At 39.0% G+C, this 20,310-nt stretch overlaps 2 protein-coding genes across 4 annotated transcripts; one reads left to right on the top strand and one right to left on the bottom strand.

Annotated features, from left to right (window-relative positions):
* The first annotated feature begins 1,434 nt into the window (after window positions 1–1,434).
* ccdc43 (coiled-coil domain containing 43) lies at window positions 1,435–6,726 on the top strand. Its single transcript, XM_083567072.1, has 5 exons — window positions 1,435–1,649; window positions 3,226–3,319; window positions 4,431–4,566; window positions 4,677–4,732; window positions 6,051–6,726. Exons 1-5 carry the CDS (start codon window positions 1,476–1,478, stop codon window positions 6,236–6,238), a joined length of 648 nt encoding a protein of 215 aa, XP_083423198.1. The 5' UTR covers window positions 1,435–1,475; the 3' UTR covers window positions 6,239–6,726.
* A 2,561-nt stretch (window positions 6,727–9,287) lies between these two features.
* moto (minamoto) lies at window positions 9,288–17,904 on the bottom strand. Of its 3 annotated transcripts, none has more exons than XM_083566870.1 (8): window positions 17,860–17,904; window positions 15,028–15,141; window positions 14,761–14,900; window positions 13,993–14,097; window positions 11,855–13,583; window positions 11,423–11,557; window positions 11,087–11,264; window positions 9,288–9,987 (listed from the first exon to the last, which is right to left on the bottom strand). In XM_083566870.1, the coding sequence occupies exons 2-8, from the start codon at window positions 15,088–15,090 to the stop codon at window positions 9,794–9,796; spliced, it is 2,544 nt and encodes an 847-aa protein (XP_083422996.1). In that variant the 5' UTR covers window positions 15,091–15,141; window positions 17,860–17,904; the 3' UTR covers window positions 9,288–9,793. The 3 variants fall into 3 exon arrangements, with proteins under 3 accessions (XP_083422996.1, XP_083422994.1, XP_083422995.1); XM_083566868.1 differs by lacking the exon at window positions 17,860–17,904 and adding an exon at window positions 17,636–17,824; XM_083566869.1 differs by lacking the exon at window positions 17,860–17,904 and adding an exon at window positions 17,636–17,824 and having other exon boundaries at window positions 11,114–11,264.
* Between the last annotated feature and the right edge of the window lie 2,406 nt (window positions 17,905–20,310).

Here is a 20,310-nt window from a genome sequence, read left to right as displayed (position 1 = left end):
TAGAAAACTTTAAAAACAACTTTACTTAACGTCAAATTGCAAAGGTTTTGCAAATCTCATAATCTAAGGTACAGAACATCCTCAAAAGATTCAGAGAGACTGGAGAAATCTCAGTGCGTAAGGGACAAGGACAATGACCTTTGTTGGAAGCCTGTGGTCTTCAGGCTCTCAGACGACACTGCATCACTCATCGGCATGATTGTGTTTGACATTACGAAACAGACCCAGAAATACTTCCAGAAACCACTGTCAGTAGAGCCAATCTGCCATGCCATCTGGAAATGCCAACTAAAAAGCTCTATAATGCAAAAAGGAAGCCATACGTGAACATGGTCCAGAAGCGCTGTCGTGTACTGTGGGAATAGGGTCATTTAAAATGGACCGTTTCAAAGTGGAAAAGTGTTCTATAGTCAGACGAGTCCATCTTTGACATTCTTGTTGGAAATCACGAATTCCGTGTCCTCCGGGCTAAAGAGGAGAGGGACCTTTCAGTCCAACTGAGAAAGTGTAGAATTTTTTTTTGATTTGTTATGTTCTCTATGTTCTATTATGAATATAATATTGGCTTATGGGATTCAAAAGTCGTTAAGCTTTCGTTTAATTCAAATTTTAATAAACATTCCAACATTTCTGCAATTCGGTCGGGTCAGTATTGGGTCACCTGGTCATAAGTACGGTATGTGATTTTTTTAACATTGCATTCCGCATTCCACAATTCCCTCCACTCATCTGGGAAGAGAAGATGTTCCACTAGATTTTGTGCTTATGGATATTTGTGTTCATCAAACACAAGGGTGTTATGAAAGGCAGGTACTGATGTAGGTGAGGAGACCTGGGGTGCAGTCAGCGTTCACATTCATCCCAAAGGTGTTCAGTAGGGATGAGATCAGAGCTCTATAGCAGCAAGATCTTCATCTCCAAAGCATGTAAACCAGATCTTCAAGGAGCTCACATTGTGCACAGGGGCAGTGCCATGCTGGAACAGGTTTTGGGTTTCCAAGTTCAAGTGAATGCAAAATTGTATTATTGCGCATCTAAAAGACGTCCTGCACAATCGTGTGGGTAACAGTTTGGAAAAGAACCACATAGAGCAGGAAAGGGTCAGGTGTCCCAATACTTTTGGCAATATAGTGTATATATAATATAAAATATAATATATACACTATATTGCCTTTTGTTTTGATATCAAGTCCTTTTTTTTGTAAGTACATGGCAAAAACTCAAAGACCTACAAATTTTGCTATTCCTGAACCCATTATTGATGTTTTGAGGTGTTTTGGGGTGTGATTTTATTCCCCCCTCTTTCTTCCTCTTCCTTTTTGTATCTGTTTTGTGATTCTTTATTGTTGATTTCCTGTTTGCAATAAAATTATTAATATAATAAAAGTGAGTAAACAATCCGAGTTGTTTATAAGCAGGCGATCTGCACGGACACCTTTAAAGAGCGCACAGTCGCAGAAGGACCACCAGCCAACATGGCGGCGCCCGACTTCTCGGCCGGCGAGTTTGAAAAGTGGCTTTACGAGCGGCTGGACGGCCTCGGGGCGGACCGGGAGGTTTACGGAGCCTACATCCTCGGCGTGCTGCATGAGGAGGACAGCGAAGAGGAGAGGAGCGACGCTCTGAGCGGCATTCTGTCCGCTTTTGTGGTCGGTACACGCCGGGCATCGAGCGCTCCGACTCGGGCTTCATCCTCAACCTGCTTCCTGTTAAACACCTAGTGCACTATGTAGGGTGGGCGCATGTGGTCACTGATGTGCGCATGTGTAGGGAGGAGAGGGGGGTTTGGGATTGGGCAGGATAACGCCTATAGAATCCGTGGTGTGGTTTTTTTCTTTTTATTTATTTATTTTTGAAGCTTCACTTGGTGACATGTTTTTATTGGTAATTTATGATTTCGATCTAAAATGTGGTATAAACTCGTCGTCTTATGACTGGAAGTCAGAAGTGGTCCAAACTAACCCAAAAAAAAAAAATTCTAGGGTGGGTTATGGTTAATCTTTTAACCCATCATTTGGACACCAACCAAGTGGTGATGTTTCATTAAGTGGATGAATATATATGTATGTGGTGTGGTGTGGTTTTGGAGCACACTTGATGGACAGACCCTCGTCTCGTTCTTGAGTAACAGCTGAAGTTATTTTTATCGTGGTGACCACAGCAACAGTGGTGCCAGCTGATTTCAGGAGAAGGTACCCTCACTAGGTCGCTCGAAAGTCGCCTAGTGACATCATAATGTATTTTTCCTGGAGTGCAGAAGGGATAAGACATTAGGGGGCATTACATGCATCTTTTGGTCAATAATCAACAGTTGGGTGGAGCGATGAGGCCTGATGATTGGTGCTTCGTCCCTGAATCAATCCATCTCTTAATACCATCATTAAAATGCCACGGCTATAAAAAAACCATCAATCGTATACATGAGCAGGAAGAGCATTACTAAAGCAAGAAACCCAATGAACACAATTCAAAAAGTCTCCTTTCACTGAAGCCACAACTGCATCAATATTACCCCCATAAAATGACTAGTTTTTGAAGGCGTTTTTTAATTGTACGCCATCTCGCAACCTGATTGGTTAAAGCAACATGCACTGTGTACTACAGGTGGCCACACTGCTGATTCTGAAGGCTTCAAAGCAGATTTCTTTGACCTCAGTAACACAAGATGGGAAGTCTGAAATCTGATTGGATCGAAACTCCAACATGAACGCTCAATGCTTGAAGCGAAGCACTATGAAATAGAGAATAGGCTATTAGGAGAAATTTAATGTATATTCACGGGGAAAATAGATCAAAACGTAAGACAATGATTCTGAGAGTTCAGGCCAGCAGAGAGTTCATTGCCGGCCCTGACAATGATCAGTGAAAGACCCACAATTGTAGTTTTTATCAATTTATGGTTGCGTTCTGCGTCCAAAATAGACAAACTGAAAGTTGTTTTTTTTTGTCTCGAAGATGGACTTTATTTACGAAGCACTGACACTGGAGACTCCTTCCGTGCACCGCTATATAAACGTATTCATTTTAAACAAGTGCGAGGTGTTGCCATAGAAACAGTAATGCATTCTCGAGCCCGGTTGCTATTTGAACAATCAGGTTTTGAGAATTAAAATGAAACTGTGGTTATTATGACTGCAGACTGTCTTCGGCAAATCGTTTACAGAAGAGTCAAAGCAGCGACAGTTGTTTGTGACTGTAAAGCATTTGATTTTGTTCTCGCTGTAGGACGAAGAGACGCTCGAGGAGGTCTGTCAGCAGATACTGAAACAGTGGGCCGAGTGTTGCTCTCAAAACGCAGGCGCCAGCAATCAGCTCGACGGTAAGCCGCAAAAATCTCTCACTTCTCCCCTTTTCGTTCTCCATCCACGGGCTCGTGAGCGAGGGAGAGCGCCACCGTGAGGCTGAAAGTGTGTGAGGTGAAACGGCTGTGAGCTCAAGGATGATTGTTCTTGATGAAATGACAGATGCAGATATACAGCTAAAGATGTTTTGTTTTGGGGTCCAGGTACCGAATGCTGCAGGGGATTGTGGGATAGCAGAGGCACTGTTCCCTCTAAAGTCGCATTTCCTCTCAAATTCTCGGGTACTTCGGTCCACCGCACCTCATTTGTTGACATGTAGCGCACACACACACACTCCAGACTGCGCTGTTTAACTCAAATAAATTGAATTAGAATCTATATCCCGGAATCTGGTGGAAGAATGAATCTAGAACATTGTTGCCCGAAGTTCAAACAGATGTAACACATCCTTAAAACTGTAGAACCTTCAGTGGTGTCCTACCTGAACCAATCCACCTCCAACCTCCATCCACTATAGAAACCATCAATATTCTAGAGAAACGCAGCGTAACAGAGCGCCGCATCGCAGACAGCAAAAACAAATGTTATTACTAAAGCGTGAAACCCAATGAACAAATTTCAACACGTCTCCTTTCACTGTAGCCGCAGCTGCAACACCTGCGTACATTATCTCTGCCTTTTTTTTTTTTTTGCTTTATGGTTTTTCTGGGTGATTTTGTGCCTTGGTGTTTTTGTTAGATGTTGGATTTTTGATTGGAAGGTTTTAAGTTCGAATCCCATCATCACTAAGATGACAGTGCTGGGCCTTGAGCAAGGCTCCTTACTTGTAACTGCTCAGTATATACGAGATCTTTTTTTTTTTTTTTTTTTTTTTACAAGTCACTCTGGATAATTGCATAAATGTAAATGTTTCAATTCCTCACAGTTCCTCGGTTATCACCTTTATTTTACTTTTGCTTACTACTAACCCTAACTCTAGTTTTTACTTCATCAGCACAACCACAACTCGCAGATGGATGCAGACGGTGTTGTACTTTGACAGACAGGAGTTTCACACACCATAAAAGAAATATTCTGCAAAAAAGGAAATCTGGTGATCTGGTCCTCGTGTCTCTTTGACCTTTTTAGATGAGGTTCAGGCCATCGCTAGTCTGATTGAAAAGCAGGCTCAGATCGTGGTCAAGCAGAAGGAAGTGTCCGGGGAGGCCAAGCAGAGGAAAGAAGCTCTGCTGGCGCAGTACGCCGAAGTCACGGACGACGAAGAATATCCTTAAAAAGGTGAAAAAGGGAAAATGTGATGCGCAAGTTCTGAACGCGTGTAGTACAGTTTGTGCTTCTCCAGTTTCTTGCCTTTTTGATCCTTAACGATGCCACTGAAGGGGAGGACGAGGAGACTGCGGCAGGAGCCACAGCATTCCCCAGCGACAAGTGTATCCTTTTCTCATGCAGTGTAAGAGTCAGGATTCAGAGGAATCCGTTCGATAAAATACTTTTCTTTTACGTCCAGTATTTAGGATTGTTTGCAAGTTATAACCCTTGTGCTTATAAAGTTATACACGTGACCTGATGCCCAAAGAAGTTGGTATACGGTGCACAATGTCCTGATAAAACATGTAAACACCATGATTTGCAAATCTCATAAATTTATAATTCTATTCATGATAAAAAAACAAAAAACAAACATGAAATGTTTAAACTGGGAATATATACCAGTTTATGGAGGAAAAAAAAAAGTCAACACCTCTCGAAGTTCTTTGCATGATCGAGATTTAACCTGCGTTTGTGGGTGACATGGTAAATTGTGTTCATAGAAAATGATTGCTGGATGTGTTAATGAGCCCATGCAGTGATTTTCATCACAGCAAAGCCGTTTCCTGCCTTTTTGGCACCACAGGCAAGATTCCTATTGTCCGCAGTTCCACTGTGCTCCTCCACCCCACCCCCATCGTTGCATTGTGTACATTTTAGCGTCACAACTTTTTTTCTGAATTTGGGTTGTTTTATCTGATCTAATAACACTGTCGTAACTTGGAAATATCGCAAGTCGAGGCATGGCCTCGCCTACACAGGATTCTTAAAGAATAGTGATCAGTACGGGGACTTATACTGTCATTTGTAAGTAATTATCAAATTACACTACATAATTTAGCAAAACGGAGCAATTTACAGTATCGTAATGTATAAAATTGTTCATTATATATGTGAAATATATATATATATATGCGCACGTGAACGAGTGACGGTTCGTGAGGTCGACGGGCTCTGTTTCAGTGTCCGGCGACGGCGATTAAAAACGAGACACACAACAGATAAAATTAGGCTTTGAAACAGCAAAAACACAGGGTAAAAAAAAACACGAGGCAACTGAACTCTGGCGACCTCTGGTGAGAGTAAAACAGATGTGTACACCCCCCCCCCTTTTTTTTTTTTTTTTTTTTTTACAATTTATTAATTTATTGGGTCATTTAAAAAAATTAAATTATTGAAACAATTGCAGGAAGTTAAAATTCTATTTTTTCTTCTTTCTGTGCGGCCTGGTACCAAATGATCCATGGCCCAGTCCCGGGTCATGGCCCACTGGTTCAAATATGCTGATAGTTAAATAAACGTCAGAAGCCGTTCAAATCGTTTTCTTCCCAAAGCCTGGCTCATTAAAAAGTTGCGCCCCCTGGTGAAGAAAAGCCCAACATTTGCCGCTTAGCAGCAGTCACTTTCATGCTTGTAAACATCCTTCACTCCTGGCCTCAGCCCTGTTCAAGAACACCAACGTGGAGGACGTGCTGAACCGGCGCCGGCAGCAGCGTGAGCAGGCCAAGGAGGGTGCCCAGAAGAAGAAGGAGCAGGACAAGATGCAGCGTGAGAAGGACAAGCTCACCAAGCAGGAGCGCAAAGAACGAGAGAAAAAGCGCACACAGAAGGGCGAGCGTAAGAGATAGACGAGGAATAAAATTACAGACTTAAAGGCCGGAGACGAGACGCGACACATCAAACGTTTCTACGAACTGTGTTCTGGTGGGAACTTTGGGTTCTTTCGCTTTTCTTTTAATAAACATGGTCTTGGATCTTCTCAGCAGCACTACGTAAGCCTTCTGTACTGCGCTGTCTAGAACTGTTTGGGATCGTTATGGCAGAATACATGGTCTGATAAACTGCTTTGCCTTTTATTATTATTTAATAGATGCCGTAATAACTGCCTGAACATTGTTTAGATCAACCGCAGTATCTCTTGATCATGTAACTACAGCTTACTGACTCACTGAACTTTTTAGCCTGATCTACTGCATCTGTCCTGTGGTGGTGGTGATGAGAGCAAAAATATTCAGATGTTTTAATTGTTTATTTTGAGTTGCAGATCAGTTGCTGAATTCCACCTCTAAAAGCTACCAATCTGGAGGATGTGAAATAAAGTGTCCCAGAAGCTGAACTTACGGAGCTTTATTTTTTTTTTTTCCCCCCTCAATTTTGGAGGTATACACTTTAACAATTCTTTAATGATCCAAGTTTTCATTAGTTCAAAGAGTTTCTGGATTGCTGTACATTCGCAGTATATGGAAATGTGAAGTTATCTGTTATAACCAGACAGATGCATTATATGAACAAACGTATGTGCACACCACACCATGAGATTGGTGTGTGATTTTTGAACATCTTGCTCCACTTTTTTTTTTAAATACCTCTTTTCACTCTTCTCGGAAGATGTTCCACTAGATTTTCTGGAGATTTGTGAGAGAGTTATTCAGCCACAGTGTGTAAAGTATATCAGGTACTGGTGTAGGTGAGGTGAGGAGGCCTGCGGTGTGGTCATACCAAAGGTGTTTAATAAAGTTGAGGTTTAGAGCCCTATAGCAGATCTTCATGGAGCCGGCTTTGTGCACAGGGCAACTGACATTGGCAGGAATGGTTTTTCTTTTATTCTTTTCTCTATGCCATTGTCAAAAACCTCATTCACAAGTGAATCCAGCACACGTTGAGAGATTCCACTTTCAATTCACGAGCCAATTACAAAATAACTTACACCCCCATGCAAACCTTCCTTTAATGTAACAATGCAGAAATTAATACAAAGGGAACTTGTTTTTAGTTGCTGCTCAAAAACATTTTATTCACTAATTATGTTTTTTTTTTTTTTTTTGTTTTTTTTACCCACACGCAGCCCAAAATGTTCAATCTTCTACTATAAACAGCTTTTATATTCATGACGTATGAAATTTACAGATTTGTTTTAAAGAATCTGCAATTGCAAAATAAATAAAAGGCACATCCTATAGACATCCTGCTTATGAAAGGTGTTAAACTTCAAGAAATGTAGTAATAACTGAAATGAATATGAATTAAGTCTGCAATAATGCTTAATACACGTCCCCTTCAACAGCACAGTGTGGAGTGTGTTACTTCACTTGTACCACCCTTTTGGTAATACTAATTTACCAACCATTACATAGTATTATTAAACATCAAACACTCATACGTTGGGTTACTGAGCGTCTTGTTTTATCTCTATTTTAGAAAATATATCTCTGCTCAACACTTTACCAAGGAAAACTTATTTTTCCCTGAAAAAATTACTAAATGCCAAATAAACATATTTTTTTCACCATCATGTATCCTGTCGACCTACAAATCCACGGACGAGCTGTTAACAGAAAAAAAAAAAAAAAAGAACACGAGAGCTGGCGCAAATATAAGAGATGAATAAAAATTCTGTATACTGACCAATCGGATTTGAGCATTACGCTTCTTTGTGGTTTACTCTCTCTCTTTCTCTTTTTAGAACGTGTTTGACATACATTTTCATTAAACTTCCACCTAAACTGGCCCTTATACTTCCACTGAACACATGAATCTTTCTTTGATTGGTATATGGAGACTGAGTTTTGATAGTACCTATTTACTGATAAAATGAAATAGAAAGCTTTTATTTATCCGTATATATACACGTTTACCCAACTGTGAGTGGTGTTCAATAATAATTAAATTTTTAATACCTTTAATAACAACCACATTTAAGCATCAGCTTTGATTTCTGTTCTTTTATTGTTCTACAGAATGTTTATTATAATGAAAAAAAAGTTGCAATGAAACGTTAATTGAAAACAGAAGCATTAAAATGATGATAAGAACAACGGCACGTCATTATCTGATCACGCAGATGTCACCGTCCTTCCCAGGACTGCGGAGGGATCTGCTCTCTTTCTAACGTCAATTTAATCAGAAATCTGATTCAAGGTAGATAATACTGGGAAACAAAAACAATCCAGAGATGTATCCTGACTTGAGGTGCTTTTTGCCTCTTTATCTTAAGTTAGAAAACTGCTTATTGGAAATAAATAAATGAAAACCGTTAACAAAAAGAATCTCTGATACCGAATTATTTTGGTTATAATTACCTTTGTTTGAAATCAAATGCTGCAACGTAACCATGTAGCAATAAATAGGTAAAATACGAGGACATTAAAGTCATAAATAGAGACCGAACCGAGGATTTGCATTTGGCACAAACCAAACTGTAAAAGGAAAAACTAATCAGGGATGAATTTTTAAAGCTTTTTTGTTTGCCGTTTCTTTTCTAGTGAAAGTAACTGCTGCTAAAATCACAGGTCAAGAGGGCGATGATCTCGTTATTATTCAAGCTCTGACCTTTGCATTCTTTTCCAATGATCGCGTTTTTTTTTTTTTACACAAAACATTCATTTTCCATTTCTAGATCTTGTCCCACAGCTCTAACACGTCACCTCACTCACTCCAGAGCTTCTGATCCATCATTTCCCTTTCACTTTCATTCCGCACTCTGTCCTTGGGCATTCCGTCCACAAGCAACACGCCACTGATGCACGCCGATGGCACGAGCGGTAATTTCTGCCCACTAGCCGTTGGAAAAGTTGACCGGACTCGTATCACTGTGTGTGTGTGTATATATATATATATATATATATATATATATATATATATATATATATATATATATATATATATACACACACACACACACACACACACACACCGACCAGGAATAACATTATGACCACCTGCCTAATATTGTGATGGTCCCCATTTTGCTGCTAAAACTGTTCTGACCCATCGAGCATTAACAGCATAAACTTCTTCTTGATAAACACTGACCACTGCAGACCAGGAACATCCCACAAGACCTGCAGTTTTAGAGATGCTCTGATCCAGTCGTCTAGCCGTCACAATAAATATACCCACCCACTAACAGGTGCCATGATGATGAAATAATCAGTGTTCTTCACTCTCCGGTCATAATATTGTATCATAATTTTATGCCTGGTCGGTATATATATGTATAATATCCGTATATTTATAGATATATATAATTATTTAAGACCAATATATTATATAGGATTATTAATAAATCGAAGAAATTTTAACCAACTAAAGATTCCATCTATTGCTCTGAACTGAACCCACTGTTTCACTGCAGTCTAATAACTTATGCAACAACATTCACTCACTCCACTAAGTGCACAAAGTCACACTGCTTTCTCTAGGATGATCTGGTCAGAACTGTCATGGGCTGAACATGAAGATATGGCCCCCTCCTCCATGTTCTCAGCACTGCTGCTTCTTATGGGAAGAGTCATCTGCAAAGCACACCATAGAGCGGTGCAGGAAGACCTGGTGCTCCTGCTAAGGTCCTTTAGTGCAGAGGCTAAAAGCAGTATATCTGTAAAGCGGGGACGTGTGAGGGGAAAAAAAAGACGTACCTTTTTACATATGTATAGTACATACAGTGGGGATAATAATTATTCAATCCCCTGCTGATTTTGTAAATTTACCCACTTACAATTAAATGAAGTCTAGAATTATGGTATGTTTATTTTAACAGAGAGAGAAAAAATAAATATAAAAAAAAATAAATAAAGAATAAATTCATAGTATATATATATATTAATTTGCATTTGATCGAGTGAAATAAGTATTTGATCCCCTACCAACCAGCAACAATTGCTGACCAACAAGAAATGCTGAATATGTCCCCCGAGAACAACATCCCCACTGTCAAACATGAAGGATGAAACATTCTGGTTTGGGGTTGTTTCTCTGCTAAAGGTACAGAAAAACGTCACCACATGAACACTGCCATGCACTGTAGAATCTTGGATGAGAACCTCCTAGACTCAGTCAGAACACTGAAGATGGGTCTTCCAGCATGACAATGACCCAAAACATCTGATGGTCTTGTAGCCCATTCCAGCCTTGTGCAGGTCTATAAACTTGTCCCTGACATCCTTTGACAGCTCCTTGGTTTTTCCCATTGAGGTTGTGGTTGAATGGAAGCGGCTGTGTCTTTCATTCACAAAACGAGTTGATATTAGGAGCACTTTCCTAAAGAAACACGACTAGTTTGTGTCTGTGGGAGTCAGAATTATTGCTACTGGATCAAATATTCATTTCACTCGATCAAATACAAATAAATGTATAACCATTCTTTAATACTTTTTTTATGGATTTATTTTATGTTCTGTCTCTCTGTTAAAATGAACCTACCATAAACAATTCTTGACTGTTTATTTCTTTGTGACAAAATCAGCAGGGGATCAAATAATTACTTCCCCCACTGTATATAATGTATTGAAAACAATGTAAATTTTAATCTCTATTCACTTATTAGGTTCATTGCTGTATACAAGAAAAGCTGATCTGGCTTTCGGACAGATGAGTTTCTTTACAATAAAAATAGCAGGTAATTCCTTCGCCTTTAAATAAAATGTATTATTATTATTTTTTTTTTTTTTTATTATTATTATTAAATGTCTAACTACCTCTGTTCTCTCTGAGGTTGGCCATACCCCGTCTCTGTCTACTGCTGTTTAGTAACTCATCCTTGCGGCGTGCCTGAGTGGCGTAGATGGCGTTCAAGTGCCTGTCCTGTGCCGATCCGATGTTAGCATGGAGAGGAAAACTCCGCAAGCGTTCCATCTTCCCCAACAAGCTCATCACCTAGAGGCCACAAATATGCACAAAAAAATTTATGAGTTTTGGTTCTTCAGTGCTCAAATGTACCTTTAGAATATGCAAACACATTCACAGTCTACAAAACATCTCGGTTGGTCTTGATGGCAGTATAATATTTATTTGTGAATGATTTGCATGCTGACCTTGGCTTGCTCTCGAAACTGGTCCACTATTAACTTGTCCACTCTGGTGGGATTTTGAGGCAACTTGGGCGAAGAGTTAGTACTCGTCACAGTTATACAGGTGCCTGGAAAGCTTTTCATCAGAAGAGCTTCCGTCTTTTAAGAAGTAAGAAGGAAATACGTCCATTTTAAAAAAAAAAGTCTAAGAGTTTATGTCTTACTCAAAGCTAAATCTCTGGGTCTACTAATTATTCATCCCTAATTATGGGGTTTTGTCATCATTAGTTATTCAACCTTAAATATGGCTTTCGTCATCATTCAAACAAACGCTATTTGCATACTGATGTACAAATTATTTAAATATTTACTGACATTCGTTTAGAAATGTTTCTGTCACACTACAGCATTGTGTGCATTTTATTCATTTTTGAAAACTTCCAATGCAAGACTTACCTTCTTTCTCTCTTTCTCCAAAACACTCCACTGTTCAAAGCACTCTTCCAGATAATACTGCAGCTGGCTCATAGGCCCAACATAGCTGTTCTTTTGGTTATATGACCTCAGGAACCCAGGAAAGGGCTTGTCTCCCACAGCTAGGACCGGCCCAATCTTCTCCCGATGGTAGTGGTTTAGGGCGGGGAATTCCGCATCTGGCCGTAGTTCACTCAGGTCCACTACAGACACTGAGCCACTGTAGGTCAGTGGGGATCGAGAAGTGAACATGTGGCATTGGTTCTGTCCAGAAACTCCCATCTGGTACAAGCAAGGAAACATCTGGGATGGTGCAGGTTTTGCACCATTGTGTCTGGCCTGACCTGCATACATATTGCCTAGTATCCGATGTGGATTCTGCAGCAGAGTTTTTCTCTTGTCTGCCTCTTTGGAAATGTCAGCTGGAGATCTAGGCTTTACTCCGAAACGTGGAGCAGCGTGGGGTTCACCTAGGAAGGTTGCAGCTGATGGTGTCTGCAATCTGCCCAGCTCTGATTGTAGGTCAAAAGCTCCTCTCTCTAGAGCACCTCCTGTTTTTCCCAGGCTCTCTAAACCTAAACTCAGGCCCATACGACCCATCCTACTATCGCACTGCCCATAAGCACTGTGTATTCTAGGTACAGTCCTCTGCATCTGCTGCTGGGACAGAACAGGTCCAAACTCAGCCACAGACTGAGACATAAATTTTGACGTATTTTGAGAATCAGGGTTGACTTTTGGTGGTAGCTTGGTGTAACAGTTGTTCTGATTTGACTGCCCATGGTGGTACTGATAGAGGCTGGTTTGGAGATTTCTTGCTTCTCTCTGGTTGGCTTCTTTGCTTTGGTGAGTTGCAAAGTTGAAAGACGATGAGAAGGGTTTAGGACATTCAAAGTAGCCTGTTGAATGCTGACCAAAATCTGCAAACTCCTTACCAGATATATTCTTAGCTTCACTATCAGTTTGCTCCCTTGCGAGTTCTCTCTTATAATTTGCAATATGAGCTTCAAATGTTGACATCCATTGCTGTGGTAAACCCTTCACATCAACAATATTTTCATCCTGAGCATTCATCGCATTACTCTGAACTGATTCTCTATTATACATGCCCCCCTGCTGCCCTATAAATAGAGCTTCCATGTTTTTGGCTAGTTTGTTGCCATCCTGCATTGAGAATGGTCTGTTCTTTTCAATTTTAGGTCCAGGTAAGCCAGAGAAATCATGGTATGAGCTAAAGTAGGAGTCATTAATTTTGGTTGGAGGGCAGTAATTGTCATTTAAGACATCCAGGCTTTCAGAAATCTCATCACTTGTGCTGTGAAAGCTGCTGTCTTTGACAGAGGTGCAATGCTCTGATTTACCTGGTCTGCTCTTGGAGAACTGAGACATAATGGCATGTGAGATATCGAGACCAGGAGGTGGTCTGGGAAAATTCAGTAAAGCTGGATTGTAGGATTCAGATTTAGAGTCTCCATTGCAGGTGTAAAAGGGCCACGATGGGTCAGCAGCTTCAAAGCCACTGAAATGTGATAACATGTCAGCAAATTGATCAGAGTCTCTTTCCAATGGACGAGTCTGAAGTTTGATGCCGGGCTTGGAATAGTGCTGCATTCCAGAACTGGACTGTACTTTTACCTCAGAATTATGGTACTGCAAGCTGTTCTCTTTCGGGGACTTCGGGATCCAGCCACTCGTAAGCCCAGTTGATATTCTACCGATATAAGTTTTTTTTTATTAAACCCAGTAAAAAAAAAAAAGCTTATAATAATTTGTGCCATTACATATTACAGCAGGGGTTTCAAAACTAAGGGTCAGACACCAAAAACTTGTATTACTTTAAATTCCTGACATGCTGCATTAGCATAGATGTTTAATAATTCAAATGAACACATTTCTCTGTCCATCTTCATCTATTTGTTCCTGAATGACTGTGTGATTAAGTAGAACAGACGTTAAAAAAAAACAAAAAAAAAACAACGAAATTCCTTAATTATAAATCTGGAGTAAAAACATATCAAAACGACATAAAACGTCCATACAGGGTCATCTGACCTAAAATTTTGGAACCCCCCCGCTGAATTATGGTAATAAATTATATTTAAATCCATTGATATACTAACTCTTGAGAGAAGTACGAGTCCGTCTGATCACCCTCTTCCAAGATGTTGGACACTAATCCGTAGAGATCAGTCTCACTTCCACAGTCAATGCTGTCTTTAGGATTCCTGTCATATATATATATATATTATGTAGCATGTTTTAGTAAAACACCATGGTTCACAAAATGATGGCAATAAAACCTTGTTCAAATTCTGTGTAGTATCAGTTACACATATTCGCTGCATTTTTGCCCAAAATATCTTTAATTGGCTGTTGGTAAGTCTAATCAAGGGCTGTAACGATTGAGAATGCTACTGCAGAGGGACTTTTTGAACGCAACTGTATTTGTATTTTGATGTTATATGGCTAATAAAGGCTCTAGATGGGTTTCGTTTTCACTGATATTCTTGTATGCAAATTCAGCAATAAAAAATATTTTTTTTAAAAGAAAAACAAATTACTTGTTCACTTTAAAAGACCCTTCGAAGTTTCTCTCTTTCTTATTTAGTATTGATGTTTAATAAAGAAAAAGTACTTCTTATCCAACTACTCATTTGATTGATGGAATAATCGTTAGAATACTATAATTATATATATAGATTATTAAAACAATTGATAGCAGCAGCCCTGGTTTTAACACGTTAAGTGATCTTGGGCCGACTGTAAATTACAAGCTGAGAGATCCTAAAATGTCAGCGATCATTGTATGTTTTCACATTTTATAATGTTTTTTTACACCTAAAATACATAATATAGCAACAATATATACCTTTTTTTAAATAGAATACCTGTTTTTGGGGGTGCCTGGAGCACAATCCATCAGTTGATAATGTTTGTCCTGCATTGACCAGGAATGGTAGGGTAGAGGCTCATAAAGGGAAAAATCAGGGGTAACGGACAGTCTTCTACTTTCTTCACTGTAATCGTTCTGTATTTAACAAAAATAAAACAAAGAATTCGGCTGGATAAAATAAACTGCTTATTACTGTAATTAATGCCAAGTTTTCAACTAATTGTAAATGTGTTTGTGAAAAATATTTACTTTATTTTTTTACCTGAAACTTGTATGTGGAGTTGTATGAGTCTGATCCTCCACTATGAAACAGATCGGATGGCATCTTCACTTCGTTTGCATCCAGCTTGATTTTAATTTTTGCTGCATTATTTACCTTAAATAAAAAAAAATAATAACTTTATTACTTGACCAAACATGTATAAATATATTAGTAATGCATTACAATATAATAGATAATTAATGTCCACAGTGGGTACAGGCAGACGCTTACATTTTATTTAACATATTTATTTATACATCTGACAATTAAAAAAAAAAAACATACAGCTAAGGTGGACTGGCTACTGCAAATATGTCTGTGAATGGTGTCCTGCAATAGATTGGTTTCAGACTGGTATTCCAGTCTTGTTGGACACCAGATCACATCAGTGCTATAAAAAGTATAAAGCGATTACTGCATTCAAAGGTGATTGAATGAATGAAGGAATGATATGATTGGTGGTAGATAATGACAAACCTAACATGTGGCATAAAGTGGAAAAATCATCTTTCTTTTACAGACAAATAATTATGTGATTTCTTCTTCTATAACTCCGAATGTGAGGAATGCCATAGACAGTTTAAGTTCAAGTTTATTTCTGTAGCGCTTTTCACAATGGACATTGACATTTTCTTTCCACTAGAATCGAATTAATTAGGATGAAATTAGGAAATACCGCAATCCCTGGGTTTTCCGTGGTCGGAAAATCAAAAAGTGTCATTATGTATTATTATTATTATTATTATTATTAATTAGAAATATTTCTAAGCTAAGAAATATGTTATCTATATCTGATGCAGAGAAGCTCGTCCATGCGTTTATGACCTCTAGAATAGACTACTGTAATGCATTACTAGGTGGATGTCCTGCATCATTAATAAACAAGCTTCAGTTAGTTCAGAATGCCGCAGGAAGAGTTCTTACTAGGTCAAGAAAATACGATCATATAACCCCAATCTTATCGTCCCTACATTGGCTTCCTATTAAGTTTCGAATAGACTACAAACTACTGCTACTCACTTATAAAGCACTAAATGGTTTGGCTCCCATGTATCTATCCAGTCTTTTAACACGCTACAATCCGTCATGCTCCCTGAGATCTCAAATCTCTGGGCTTCTAGTAGTTCCTAGAATAGCAAAGTCCACTAAAGGTGGTAGAGCATTTTCACATTTAGCTCCTAAACTCTGGAATAGTCTTCCTGACAGTGTTCGGGGTTCAGATACACTCTCCCAGTTTAAGTGTAGATTAAAAACATATCTTTTTAGCAAAGCCTACACATAACACACATCACACACATCACATCACAACCTTGTGCTCCAGAACATCTGATCACATGCACATTATCAACTTGTGCTGTTAATATCATGAACAGCAGCTACGCTAATTCCTCTCCACTGCTTCTCTTTCTCTCCCCATCCCGAGGCATCCTGAGGTTTGGCCAGTTCCAGTCACGTCCCACCTCGTGAAGATTATGGACCTATGGATGATCATGGAGAAGTAGATGCCGAGTGTTTAAAGGCCCTGGCATGGAGAAGCTGATGCTGGATCTATGATGATCACAAATTGTTCTGTATTGTTGAAAGATTTATGACCAAACTCTTGATGTCACCCATATGAGGATGGGTTCCCCTTTGAGTCTGGTTCCTCTCAAGGTTTCTTCCTCATATCATCTAAGGGAGTTTTTCCTTGCCACTGTCGCCACGGCTGCTCATCAGGGACAAACGCACACCATTCACCTTCACTGTTGTTTTCTGTAAAGCTGCTTTGAGACAATGTCTGTTGTGAAAAGCGCTATACAAATAAACTTGACTTGACTTGACTTGAATTATTATTATTATTACTATTATTATTATCTAAAAGATTATCTGAACAAATAATTTCATTTTTAAATGGAAATCTTTTTTTCTTTTTTGTAATTTGATTGAATCAAATGAATAACCATTTAATCGATTATCACATGAATATGCAAATTAGCGTGTGACGTCACCCGCGGGCTCTTCGCGCGTGCGTGAGCGGGCGCGTGCCACACCCTGACCGCCAGACAATACTTTTCTTTTTTCTCTTTTTTTTTTTTTTTTTTTTTTTTTTTAATTAAACTAATTTTTTTTAGATAAAATTGTAATTATAAAAATGTATTTTTCTCAGGTTGGTACGTTTTACAATCCTCAGAACCGGTATAAGACCGAGTATTTCCTTAACTATTAAAAAGTAATGGAAAATTGTCATAAATAAAGTTTTAATAGTATTCACTATAGAGTTGATACTATTGTAATTCTTTAATCGGGTAAAAGATAAAAGATTTCAACCAAAATTACCCGAATCAATTACTTAAAATAATAATAATAACTAGTCAATTTAGCCAAAGTGGACATAACAGCCACGCACAGATAGCATACTGCTAACAATCTACCTTAGATGGTGACATTGGGATGAATTATATGAAAACTAAAGTAGTTTTTACCCTTGTGGTGTATTTCATTTAGATGTGTTTGTATCTACTTTTATTATTATTATAATTTCGTAAAAGTTTTCCTCAGCTGACAGAAGCTAGCTAAGCCACAAACGAACTATATCTGTAATTAGCATGAACGATGACATAGATCTTACCTCCATCGCAAACGTCAGGAAATGAAGATGAAGTTCTCTCCTGAGGTAAATTAATTATTTTCTTACACGATTGTGAAGCGAAGTTTGTTGATGATAAAATTTAATAATTTGACGCTCAAAAGCAGACGGACGAAACCGCCAGACCGCAGAATATGGAGCGCTCGCGCTCAACCCGTTATTTAAAAAAAAAAAAAAAAAAAAAAAATCTTTAAATTAAAAATCACCTCGCGATTGTCGATCCTCGTGCGTTAAAATATTTCCTGCATCCGATTGGTCACCTACAATCCCACCGTCCAATCACAACCCGGATTTGGTAAAAGAGGGCGGCAATTCAGAGCCATAGCAACTATAAAAGGGTCTTGAACCAGAGAGAGAGAGAGAGAGAGAGAGAGAGAGAGAGAGAGAGAACGCGGCCAAAAGTATTGGGACACAACTTTTTCCAGCCATATACGATTCTTCAGGAATCTGTTACTACAAACTTATAACAGAAACTTACAAATATATACATCTTAGAAAGATAGATAGATAGATAGATAGATAGATAGATAGATAGATAGATAGATAGATAGATAGATAGATAGATAGATAGATAGATAGATAGATAGATAGATAGATAGATAGAGCTTGTAACATCATACTCAAAAAGACTTCAAGTCAAGTCAAGAGGCCTCTATTGTCATTTCTACAATACACAGTGGTACACAGTACACAGTGAAATCGAGACAACGTTCCTCCAGAACCCTGTTGCTACACTAAACAACATAGAGCTACAACACACAACATAAATCTACATAAAGTACAATGTGCAAACAGTAGACAGAGACAACACAATGACAGTGTGGGACAATACACATAACTTCTTTCACATTCTAATAACGGGGTATTGCTTGTAGAATTTTGAGGAGGTGATGGACAGGTTAACAGACGAGTTCAGACAGGAGTCTCCGTGGACTATGATGTTTGCGGATGATTTGTGGTGAGAGTAAGGAGCAGGTGGAGAAGAGCCTGGAGAGGTGGAGGTACATGCTGGAGAGAAGGGGACTGAAAGTCAGTAGGAGTTAGACGGAGTACATGTGTGTGAATGAGAGGGAGTTTAGGTATCTGGGATTAACAGTGCAAAGTAATGGGGAGTTCAAGTTTAAGTTTATTTCTGTAGCGCTTTTCACAATGGACATTGTCTCAAAGCAGCTTGTATTTATCTCTGATGAGAAGCCTGGGGCAACTGTGGCAAGGAAAAATTCCCTAGATGAATGAGGAAAAACCTTGTGAGGAACCAGACTCGAAAGGGGAACCCATCCTCATTCGGGTGACATCAAGAGTGTGATTATAAATCTAAAAAAAAAAAAAAAAAAAAAGTGAGAACTACCATGAGCAACTACTGAGCAACTCATAAAATAACTCAACATGTGAGATCATTATAGATCCAACACAGCTTCTCCATGCCAGAGCCTTTAAACACTCAAGTAGGTCTAATGTCCAAACTCCACACGAAGTAGAATCCAAATGGCGCTGGTACGTCTCTAGATGGTTTGCGGGGTCGGCATTTACTTCTTTGAAGGTCCATAATCTTCATGAGGTGGGACACAACTGGAGCTGGTGCAACATCAGGATGCCTCAGGATGGGTAAAGAAAGAGAAGCAGTGGAGAGGAATTAGCGTAGCTGCTGTTCATGATATTAAGTTGATAATGTGCATGTGATCAGATGTTTTGAAGCACAAGGTTATGATATGTGATGTGTGTTATGTGTAGAACTCGCTAAAAAGATACGTCTTTAATCTGCAAATAAACTGGGAGAGTGTGTCTGAGCCCCGAACACTGTCAGGAAGACTGTTCCAAAGTTTAGGAGCTTAATGTGAGAATGATCTACCACCTTTAGTGGACTTTGCTATTCTAGGAGCTACTAGAAGTCCGGAGTTTTGAGATCTCAGGGAGCGTGACGGATTGTAGCCTGTTAGAAGAATGGAGAAATACATCTGAGCTAAACTATGAATGCTTTATAAGTAAGTAGCAGTAGTTTGTAGTCTATTAGAAATTTAACAGGTGGCCAGTGTAGGGATGAGAAGATTGGGGTTATATGGTGATATTTTCTCGACCTTGTGAGAACTCTGGCTGCTGCATTCTGGACAAACTGTAGATTGTTTATTAATGATGCAAGACAACCATCTAGTAATGCATTACAATATTCCAGTCTGAAGGTCATGAACGCATGGACGAGCTTCTCTGCATCAGATATAAACAACATGTTTCTTAGCTTAGAGATATTTCTAAGGTGGAAGAAGCCTGTTTTTGTAATATGGTTGTTATGATTTTTTAAAACACAAGTTGGTGTCTAAAATAACTCCCAGGTCTTTTACTGTTAAACTAATAGATACAGAACATCCAAATGCAGGTTGAAATGCAGGAGCTTCTCTCGACTGGTTTTTGGGCCGATGAGCAAAATCTCTGTTTTATCAGAATTTAATAATAGAAAGTTATGAGTCGTCCAATCTTTTAATTATTTAACACACTCTGTTATCTGAGTCAATTGAGCTGTATCATCTGGTGAGACGTGGAGTGAGTGGAGAAGAGCAGGAACTTGTATGGTTTAGAGAAAGTAGCATTGAGTAAAAGACAGGAGGTGGAGCTGGAGGAAGCACAGCTGAAGATGTTGAGATTTTCATTGGGAGTGACAGATG

This window comes from Silurus aristotelis, assembly GCF_946808225.1.
Source record: "Silurus aristotelis genome assembly, chromosome: 17".
In the NCBI taxonomy this organism is placed as follows: domain Eukaryota; kingdom Metazoa; phylum Chordata; class Actinopteri; order Siluriformes; family Siluridae; genus Silurus; species Silurus aristotelis.
The sequence above is the reverse complement of the archived record's forward strand: the minus strand, read 5'-3'. Positions and strand labels throughout refer to the sequence as shown.

What these genes read in the sequence shown, in the direction of transcription:
- ccdc43 (XM_083567072.1), top strand. Translation starts at nt 1,476, where the DNA reads ATGGCGGCGCCCGACTTCTCGGCCGGCGAGTTTGAAAAGTGGCTTTAC. An exon ending in CGCCAGCAATCAGCTCGACG is followed by an intron (nt 3,320 to 4,430) that starts GTAAGCCGCAAA and finishes TGACCTTTTTAG; the next exon opens with ATGAGGTTCAGGCCATCGCT. An exon ending in AGCATTCCCCAGCGACAAGT is followed by an intron (nt 4,733 to 6,050) that starts GTATCCTTTTCT and finishes TCCTGGCCTCAG; the next exon opens with CCCTGTTCAAGAACACCAAC.
- moto (XM_083566868.1), bottom strand. An exon ending in ACTCCACATACAAGTTTCAG is followed by an intron (nt 14,901 to 15,027) that starts GTAAAAAAATAA and finishes TGTTAAATACAG; the next exon opens with AACGATTACAGTGAAGAAAG. An exon ending in CCAGGCACCCCCAAAAACAG is followed by an intron (nt 14,098 to 14,760) that starts GTATTCTATTTA and finishes TATATATGACAG; the next exon opens with GAATCCTAAAGACAGCATTG.